Source organism: Opisthorchis viverrini (genome assembly GCF_000715545.1).
Source record: "Opisthorchis viverrini unplaced genomic scaffold scaffold475, whole genome shotgun sequence".
Taxonomy (NCBI): domain Eukaryota; kingdom Metazoa; phylum Platyhelminthes; class Trematoda; order Opisthorchiida; family Opisthorchiidae; genus Opisthorchis; species Opisthorchis viverrini.
In genome coordinates this window covers 228,992-238,976 of record NW_008752158.1, presented here as the reverse complement: position 1 = coordinate 238,976, position 9,985 = coordinate 228,992, and the positions used below count along the sequence as shown (strand labels likewise).

General features: G+C 44.6%; 1 protein-coding gene across 1 annotated transcript in view; it reads right to left on the bottom strand.

Moving 5' to 3' along the window:
• The window catches only part of T265_11431 (hypothetical protein), a gene marked incomplete at both ends in the record, with an annotated part of 50,079 nt that extends 40,468 nt beyond the window's left edge, over window positions 1-9,611 (bottom strand). The window contains one exon of the mRNA XM_009178086.1: window positions 9,573-9,611. Within this exon, the coding sequence (XP_009176350.1) occupies window positions 9,573-9,611 (39 nt within the window). The remainder of the gene's footprint in view (window positions 1-9,572) is intronic.
• Between the last annotated feature and the right edge of the window lie 374 nt (window positions 9,612-9,985).

Here is a 9,985-nt window from a genome sequence, read left to right as displayed (position 1 = left end):
GCATACCATCCGGCTGCCAACGGCATGGTCGAACGCTTCCATCGACAGCTTAAGGCATCGCTGATAGCCTCGTCTAGCACACACTGGTCGGAACGCCTCTCACTCATTCTTCTCAGTATACGCAATACTGTTAAAGAAGACTTGGGCTGCACAACCGCTGAACTCGTCTTCGGCACTACCTTACGTCTTCCAGGTGAAATGATAGTCGACTCTGCAACAACTGGTGAAACGGACCCTAATTCCTACGCTTCCAGGCTTCGCCAATACATGCGTGATATCCGTCCTTCACCTACTCGACAAACTCGCAAGCCTACTCATGTACATCCAGACCTTGCTACATGTGACTATGTTTTTGTGCGCGTCGATGCGGTCAGAAAGCCCTTACAACCGCCATACGAAGGGCCTTTCAGAGTCATTTCTCGGAAAGACAAAACTTTTGTCATTGATCGTAACGGCCGCAAAGACACTGTTAGCATCGATCGACTAAAAGTTGCTTACATGCACACTCGACCAACCTCTGATGATGAGCATACTACGACCCCCTCCGTTACACAACCAAACAGTCACACGATCCCTCCTTCGACCAGTGCCACCACCAATACCACACACACACCATCACTCACAAGATCTGGTCGACAATGCAAACTTCCTGTTCGTTTCAAAGACTAACTGTCGTGACGCATTTCCTTTTCGAGCGTCTTGCTCACCCATTTGACGCTCTAGGGGGGGAGTTCTGTAGCACTTGTAAACTGCTCTTTTTCATGCTCAGTATCATCTTCTTTTTTCCCATCATTACCAGTCACATCGCTGTACAAAAGTTTGTTTTACTGAAATACAACCGCTACCGCCGCGCGTTGGCTCCAACGTGACTTTGAGACTTCTGCTGAGTGACTGTTGTTGTGACCGCCGGTTAGCTATATCTGACCGCTGCCAATACTAAACGTGAACAAACATTTCAGCTACAAACGCTGGACTAATATATTCACGCTTGTGGAATAATATTTCGATCACCGGAGATCTGGGATACCAGGAAGATAGAACTATTCTCTGTGTGGTGGTTCAACGGAATACGGAACTACGGAATCTCCTATTTTGAACTGTGAGTCAAGATTTACTTGTATTTTTCTCTCTGTGACTTTGTATCTGGCTTACACCAGTAATTGGTTCAGTTCACTAGAGACTCCATAGGGCCGTTAACCACTACAGATGCATGAGCGCCATTGAGGGCGCGACTTGGCCATGTCTGACACTGTCTCTAACCATTGATATGGCCCGTTTCGGGATCTCCATCCAGGAAGACAGCAATGACAAGCCTGGCTGGGTTTGCCAACCGATCTTATTGGTGTTTTTATTGTCACCTCCTACCTAATTGTCTGAAAGGATATCCGAACTTGTATATACGTAATGATTGTGGCACATTTTCACTAGTTACCCTATCCCATTCACGTTTGCTGTTTTCTTTACGTTAGTAATTTCAATGCTGTAGTGAGCCAAAGAAACTGTCGATGGATTTCATGATACTGGTGTTGATTATTCAAATAAACTGACATCGTTTTACATCAGTGAAGTACCAGTGTTCCGCAGGTTGTTTCTAACAATGATAGTAACATGGAAGGTAGATACAGATCCTAACGTATTTGTCGCACAAAGTCCTAATAGTGGGGTGTCTCAAGGCCTGTCAACTTGGGAAAGGTGAGGTCGTAAACGTATGGAGTACTTTATCTGGAAATGAGACACGAACAGTTTTGTGGAACTAATAATAGCATATTGGAAGAGGATCAACGGAAGCAGTTATCAATTTCTAGTCGTGTGGAGCTAAGATTGCGCGACCAGATTTGGAAACACTGTGTATAAAACAAGTGGTGAGTACTCAAAGTAAAGCTGTTGAGAAGTGAATAAATTCAAGTAATATGCAAAGATAGGTGATCTGTAGAACAAAGAACGGAGCACCAAATACTCTGGTTGCTGCTCCAAATTTCACTGGCACCAGCTAGCCACACTAAAAGACTACTCAAATAATCAGAGGATTCTCACCCATTCAACGAAATTTTGTGTGGAAATTTATCTAATTCTTTAGTAGAACAAGAATTGCGCAATTTACGGTTTAGCTGATCTTAGTGGACTAGATTACGTTTGAAATGAAGGAATCAGAACAGATGGGACCCGTTTGGCGAAGGCCGTAGAAAATTGTTAGAAATGAAAAAGTGGGACATTTTTAGTTTATTATCTCCTTAATCATACAGAGAATACAAGTGAGACTAATGAGACAGTAACTAGGTTGGCCTCAATGCTTATTGCTCTGAAAAGTTGTAGCATGCTTCCTAGTGTATAGAATGGTGACGAAGGAAAAAAGAATGAAACAGGATGCATTTGGATACGGTGGTGGTGTTTGCACGGTCTTTAGTTATTCTCTGGCGAACACAGTGGGCACCTTGAAAACATCTTCAACCAACCACTCGAACGTGTTATGATTTTCCATGCATCACAAAATCCCGTGGTACTCATGGTTAGTGTACTGGGGTGTCTGTTGGCTATATATAGTGTTTTAATTGGAACGAACTGACGCAAGGTTTACACAAGACTGTCTCATTCTTCAGTAGACACTGGGAGGCGTTTTGTCTGGTTTTCCTCTGAGAACGAAGGTATAAATAGGGCCTTGATGACTCGTTAGATGGTTCCAGGGTTTTGGACCGGCAATAATGTTAGTAGGGGATAATCGTATCTAGAGAATTTATTAGGACTTTGTGAGCTTGGAGATTGATGTTGCACCGCATCCTGGCGCGGCAAGCTTTGCAAATGGGTCTGAGGTAGAGAACCTGACAGATACGTGCGGGTTGATTGTGTGCTGTGTGTCAAATAGACATCGAAATGCATGCTTCTGAGATGTAACAAAGTGTTTCGCGTTCATGAGCATCTGGAGAGATTAAGTAAGCTGGAACTAATAAACAATTTGGGGGTATCTTTGAATGCATTCATAGTCTTCGCAGTGCTATGCGGAGAAGGAGAAGTTACTATGTGGAAATTGCGGGTGGCATAGGAGGTGGGCACTTGTCCATCGAAACCAAGTTTCATCGACGCCAGAGACTGTGAACAGGTTCACCACTTCCATTGGACAGATAGGTTTTTTATCACTCAAGTAGTAAAAGGTGTGGTGTATACGATGGACCGATAGGCTGTTTGGTCTAAATGATTTTGTTTGGCGGCATAGTTGGGCAGATCTAGAAAATTTGGGGGTCGAGACTAATCCTTGAAAGAGCTGTGGTATCTGATGCGAAGAGACTCTACTTTCCGCGGTGAGAGTTAAAGTTGATTGGATTTCATCCAATAGTTCTTAGGGGGTTCAGGGGTTTTTTAAGAAAGTCAGAGCCGAAAATTGAGGTCAGTAAATTTGCTTTATTTTTCTCGAGAAGCTCGTGCGTGGATGCAACGGGATAAACTTTGAAGGAGGGGTGTTAAACCTGCACTGTGAAGTGAGCGGATTAGCGACAAGGACCTATTTCAGTGTTTAGATGGCCGGCTCAGAGACTGGAATCCGGGTTATGACTGATATTTATGATTCGAAATAATATTCTTGTTTCTTCCAGTGGCCTCTGGCTCACCAACCCTCGCGGTCTAGCGGATTTCTATATTGTAATCAAATGGGTAGTTTGATGTTCACCAAACGTCTGTGTCACCTCACTGGAGAGCAGAAGTTTTCTGTTATATCTGCTGATTCATCAATCTGTGGTGTCTGCTGCTGACCCGCTCCAGTGCCTAGTGTCGGAGAGAAAAGACTCACAGAAGGGAACACAACAGCTGTATTCCGAACAAGCGAGTGAGTAAGAGTGCGAGAGCAAAAGTTACGACGGCCCCACGCTATTTAAAGGGGGCATTCTGACATTGATCCAGGCTGTCTGATAGGCCTTAGTGATCACCCATCAACATCGATCGTGCCTCTGTGAAAAGCCTGGACGCTTATCACATTCGGTCGTGCTTCTGTGGCCGCAAGAACACTCATCAGGTCTTGCTGAATTGATTGAATGATTGATTGGCTTGCATGCTTGCCGGCTTTCCAGTTGAGTTTTTGGTGGAGCAGTAGGTTCCGGGCGTTCAGAAGTCGCTTTCAGGAATCTGACCTTCCTGATATTTTCCAATTATATTCTTACCGCCTTCATACTCACTCACCATTCATCCAACCATTGGTGTCACAGTGGCTTAATTGTTCTCTCGGATGCATGGCAGATTATTGGCAGCAAACATGGCCACCCAATTACATAGGTTTCGTTACATGTCAATAGGCTACTGTGTAGCTGACCAAAACAACAAGTAACACTAAAACAAAACTCCACGAGAATGGATGCTTCTGCGAGACAATTACGGCCTTTTAGCACCTCAAGCGGCTGGCTCACTGCCTATGGAGAAATATCCTAATGAACGCCCTTCGCCACCGAACGGGATTTATCATCAGACTATTATTTTTAAAGATTACTCTAAAAGTACGGCTGATTTAATTCTGTCCTGCCTTGAAAATGATAAATTCTCAATGAGATGTTAAACGAACGCAAGATATTGCGACTTAACGCTCATCATATTCCAACGAACCGTCTTGCAAATTGTTATTCTTCTTCAGGCTTAGTTTGAGCCACATAAGTCAATTACTCCTAGTAGACAATAAGATATATCCAGTGGCCATTTTGTTGCTCCATTGTAGTGGTCCACTAGTTCAGCCATGGACCATGAAACAAGCAGAACATGCGGATCAGAGCATTGAGAAATTCCATCCAATACTCAAAATTATTTGAAACACTCAAATATAACTAAACGTCTAAAGCCACAACACAAGAGGAGTGTGATCACATCTTCTATGATGAAACCCCGAATTAAAACTTGACGTGGTGGTCGGGCTTGGGTGCTGCAATGATCCTGCGAGCTACACTGGCTGGAACTTCGTTCCACAAGGTGCAACCATGCCAGGAAAGCCAAAGGGGAGCAGTCAGAACAAGAGCAGCGAGACCCGGTACTACGAGTAATTGTACTACAAAGTGGTCTGGGGGTAAAGTCGTACTGTCCTCTGCGACAGAAGCGTGAAGGCAGTAAGGTGTTTCCTCCAGGAGACCAGCATGTCCATATTTATGGAGAAGGCGATACTATCTTCCACCGGGGAAGGACGGGTTAGAAAAGGTCGGCCCCAAAAACTGCACACTCCGATCGCCCAGCGGTTAACCGTGACCGCCGGCGCATTATCCAATACGTTCGAAATACTTTTAAAACCAATGAGCCCGGTGCTGCTCAAGAGGCACCCGCTGTGCGCAGCCTCATCAGGAATGAGAAGGTAACGACTTATTCCCTGCGTCCTCAGGTTAGGTCATTCCCCTGCAGCAGAGCAGGTCAGACTGTTGAGTCGTCGGCTCAGGGCGGGCTCCCCAAAGAAAATCCGATATTCTCCCACTGCCTTGTGGGTCAGACTTTTGAGTCAGAGGCTAGAGCCATGGTCCCCGAACAAAACCCTACATGCATCCACTGCCTTTTGGATCAGACTTCTGAGTCAAAGGCTCAAGGTGGGGTGCCTCAACCAAGCCCCTTCCTCGGCTTGGGCAACCGGGTAGTATCATTTGCCCGCGCAGTTCAGCCCCCAGCGCTGTCACTACCCAATCCCTTCCCACTGCACAAGCAAACGTCGCTGGGCCATTTGACTCCCAGCCATCTGACTGAAGAGCCTTATGCTCCTCGGGGCCTATAAATATCAAACAAGATGACACCTTTCTATATAGGAGCTTTTAACGTCTGCACTTTATGTCAAATTGGCAAACAGGCAATGTTCTGAAAACGTGTACTCTCTTAAAATCGATGTATGTTGTGAAAACCACCATGGGATCAGCCTGTTAGCTGTGGCATCAAAGGTGCTATCTGGCCTTATCCTTCGGAGGCTGACTGCATAGAGAGAGAGAGGCCGGTCCGTGAAAACAAAGCTGGGTTCCTTCCTACAATAGGTTGCATCGATCATATCTTTACCCTCCGACAGATTCTGGAACAACGACACTGCTTTCAGCAACCAATAATAGTTGTGTTCCTTGATTTGAAAGGTGCCTTTGACTCTGTGGACCGCCAAGCACTATGGCAGTGTCTGTAGAGCAAAGGTGTCCCCCATAAATTCTTGACCCTCATTAAGGCTCTATACGCCAACTCACTCGGCCATGTAAAGGTCCATGGAAAGCTCTCTCTTGAGTTCACCACATCAAGTGGTGTCCGACATAACTGTCCTCTTTCACCTCGATAGGTGAACTGATCACACTGCATCGGTTGCGCTAGCTTCACCACGTGCTGCGTATGCCAGTCGACCGACTTCATCGAAGGTCTCTTTTTGCACAAACACGTGCAGAGTGAAAGAGAGCCAGAGGCGGTCAAACAATGACTTGGCAGCGAAGTACGAAAGTCAATACCAGCAAACTCAGCTGCGCTGGTCACTGCCATCTTCCTGGATGGGGACCCCGAGATGGGCCACATAAATGGCTAGGGACATTGTCAGGCATGGTCTAATGGCGCCCGCAATGGCAGTCATGCGTCCAAGCTATTGCCTTCAATACATAGCTCCATTTCCAACCCCTCTCTCACTTAAGAGCTCACTGACAGTACCGAATTTATGCACTAATTTATCATCTCCCGCCCTCAGTGCACAGCTACCTCCCCCCCCCAAATAATCGATGGACGAAACTTCGGCAGCTACATCCACTGTACGACGAGTACGCGGTTATTGCAGCTGACATGATGATGCTATGATCAAACACTCTGTAATGGAGAATGATTTGCGATGGTGTTTTGTTCAAGCACATCCAGTAGTTTGCGCTCATCCAATACAAGAACAGTTAGAGAATTAAAACTGAACCCTTGAGCGCGACGTTTGTGGGAGCGCTTGTGTTTCCTTGCTAGAAAGTTTGATAACCGTGGAGCTAGCCAAATTCTGTGACTGTGGAGTAAAATGAAACCCAGTAAAGAAGGACTTTTCTCGAGTCGCGACGCTTGCGATAAAACGGATGAAACTGTGTCGTGAGAAATCGTAACTGCCGACTGCTCCTTACTGCAGCCAAAACACCATAAACTTTGAAGCCCACATATAATCGGCACAGAATCCCAAGCACCAACGGTGGAAATCATTATGGAAGCAAATTTTCACTCAACAGCTTGTCAACTTGTAATATGAAGAATCCCGCCTCAAGTAAGTGCGCAACAATATGTCCCGGCTTTTTCTTGGTCCCTTCTAATATGCTTACAAAGCCTTCACATAATTTCCGGAGATCTTTCTTATATGGACTACATTCTGTTGTGGGTATCAACTCGTTCAGTTTATTTAAAACCTGGTCCGGTATCTTAGTTCCAATGCATTTACAGGGCACAACTTGCTTTTGGAAGAAATAACTATTAATTGCTTGGAAAGTTTAGAATGTATGTTGTGTTATGGCGACCGAGTATTAGTGTAACAACCTCGACAAAGTTGGCTGAATTTGGAATCTGCAAAGGGTTTTGTCACCAGAGGTGGGTGGAATGGAACAGCCTGGAGTAAGCAGCTGGGTAAAAAAGCTGCCAGACTCAATCTCATCAGGCCGTTTTATTTAAGACTAGGTGGGAAATCATTTTTTTCGTCCCTGTTGGTGGAATATCAGATACCACGTACTTCAGAATACAAAGTATATAAACAGGAAAATATGGAAAAGCCATGTTACGCTAGCTTGGAGCTGTGTTTCCTTCTGTCTCTTATATAAATATAACCGCTCGCTCCCAGTGAACTAGTCAGGAAAATAATAGAGGTGCCGTGGGTTTATGCATATTTGCAAGAAGCCCTGAAGGATCAGAACACAGCAGCCGATCGGAAAGCAGATCAGAAATCATGAAATGATTACAAACTTTGCTGCTTCCACAATTCAGGGCTCTCGAACATGATGAGCAAGAAGAAAACTGCGTCACTGGCCGATCCTTTTTGTTTGTAGCCAAACTTATGTGTTATCAGGGGTATTAGCCTCACCTGTACAAATGAGCAAGTTGTCTGCATTAACCATGAGGAAGGAACTTTAGTAGAGGGTGAACACTTGAGTGACACAATCTTCGGTGATGAAACTAGAGGACGCAGTTAAAAAGTTGGAACGTTCGTGACAGCATGCCCTTGATGGAGTTATTCGAACCTGAAAGTGACACCTCGACATATCTATAGACTGTTGGGAGGTTCTTCGGTATGATGATGGATACCACAATGAATGACTTCTTCCATTTTACTTGCTCCGGTAGTGTGCGAAAGGTTTGTAGCACTGGTAAACTGCTCTTTTTCATGCTCAGTATCATCTTTTTCCCATCATTATCAGTCACATCGCTCTACAAAAGCTTGTTTTACTGGGAAAAAACCGCTACCGCCCGCTCGTTGGCTCCAACGTGACTTTGAGACTTTTGCTGAGTGACTGTTGTTGTGACCACCGGTTGGCTATATTTGACCGCTGCTAACAGTAAACGTGAACAAACATTTCAGCTACAAGCACCGGACTAACATATTCACACTTGTTGATTAATATTTCGATCACCGGAGATCTGGAATACCAGGAAGACAGAACTATTCTTGGTGTGGTGGTTCAACGGAATACGGAACTACGGAATCTCCTATTTTGAACTGTGAGTCAAGATTTACTTGGATTTTTCTCCTTGTGACTTTGTATCTGGCTTACATCAGTAATTTGTTCCGTTTACTAAAGACTCCATAGGGCCGTTAACCACTACAGGTTAAGTCAATCGATTTCTCCCATGGAAAATTGCGCCCGTATTTTCATACCCGAGAAATCTGTAGATATACATATATATCTTTCGGATGTATTCACCGTTTGGCTGACAGATAAACTCTGTAATGATATCATTTATGAAGATCGATTTGATTGGGGACGAAACAGTGCTCCAACGGTGATGTGTCTACATTATTGTAGATTATTATCAATACCATAATTATTTGATTTTTAATTCCTGTGACCTGTGAGTTCATGAAATCCAAAGTAGGATTTCAGTAGCAAGTTTAGCTTTAGTTGGTTTGCGAGCGCTGCAACAACGTTTTTCCCATTTGCACTCCGTCCTTCCTGAGGTGCCATGTTCTTTTAAATGTAATTCCCTGGACCTTACACAGTTAACGGATTCACGCATTGATGCACAGGATCAAGGCTTTTGCCCAAGTTTCCGGGGTCAGCTTTGTTCTTGTCGGCACAGTAATTGTCGTTCACTTGAAAGGCACAAGTGAAAAAAGGGTGTAGCACTGCTCTTTATTCACTTGTGCCTACATGAGTGAAACTATTGAAAAATTCTAATAATGCATAGCATACCTATCAAATTCTGACACCTAAATTTATGGAATGCTGAATTCCGAAATTTTTCAGATCTTGTAACAATGTTGCAATCAGCAAAACGAAGATATTTTACAATTCCAGCTCGTGCCATCACGTTACTACGGTGATAGTGGCTCTGTTGATATGCTTAAACAAAATGGTTTTAATTCCGAGACACAAAATCGAGGGTTTCGATCAAGTTTCACGGTTCGGTTTTGTTCTTGCCCTTCAGCGACTGCCGCTCACCTGAAAAGCATATGCGGAAAAAGGGTGTTCCAATGCCATTGAAATTCTCAGCGCTGGACAACAAGCTAACCAGCACCGGGGCTCGCATATAAAGCGTCTAATGGTGCTTTGAACTGGGTTCCAGATGCAGCGTGGACAACTGTCGGGAGAAGGTCGTCCCACACACCAACTGCAAGAAATGAGGGGAAAATTCTGCCTGATAAAAGTGTGCATTCTGAGCTGTGTGCTTGCTGAGTCAGTGGTGAAAATCCTGCTGAAAAACATTCTGCAAACAGAGCTTAATAATTATTTAGTATCAACGTACGCCATGACATCACAGGATGAGTAGGTAAAGCACCATGAGAAGCGTTCATAGCCCAATGCTTTGAGGCCGGTAACCATTTTCATGGCAGCTCGCTGGGCGTGCCCAATGA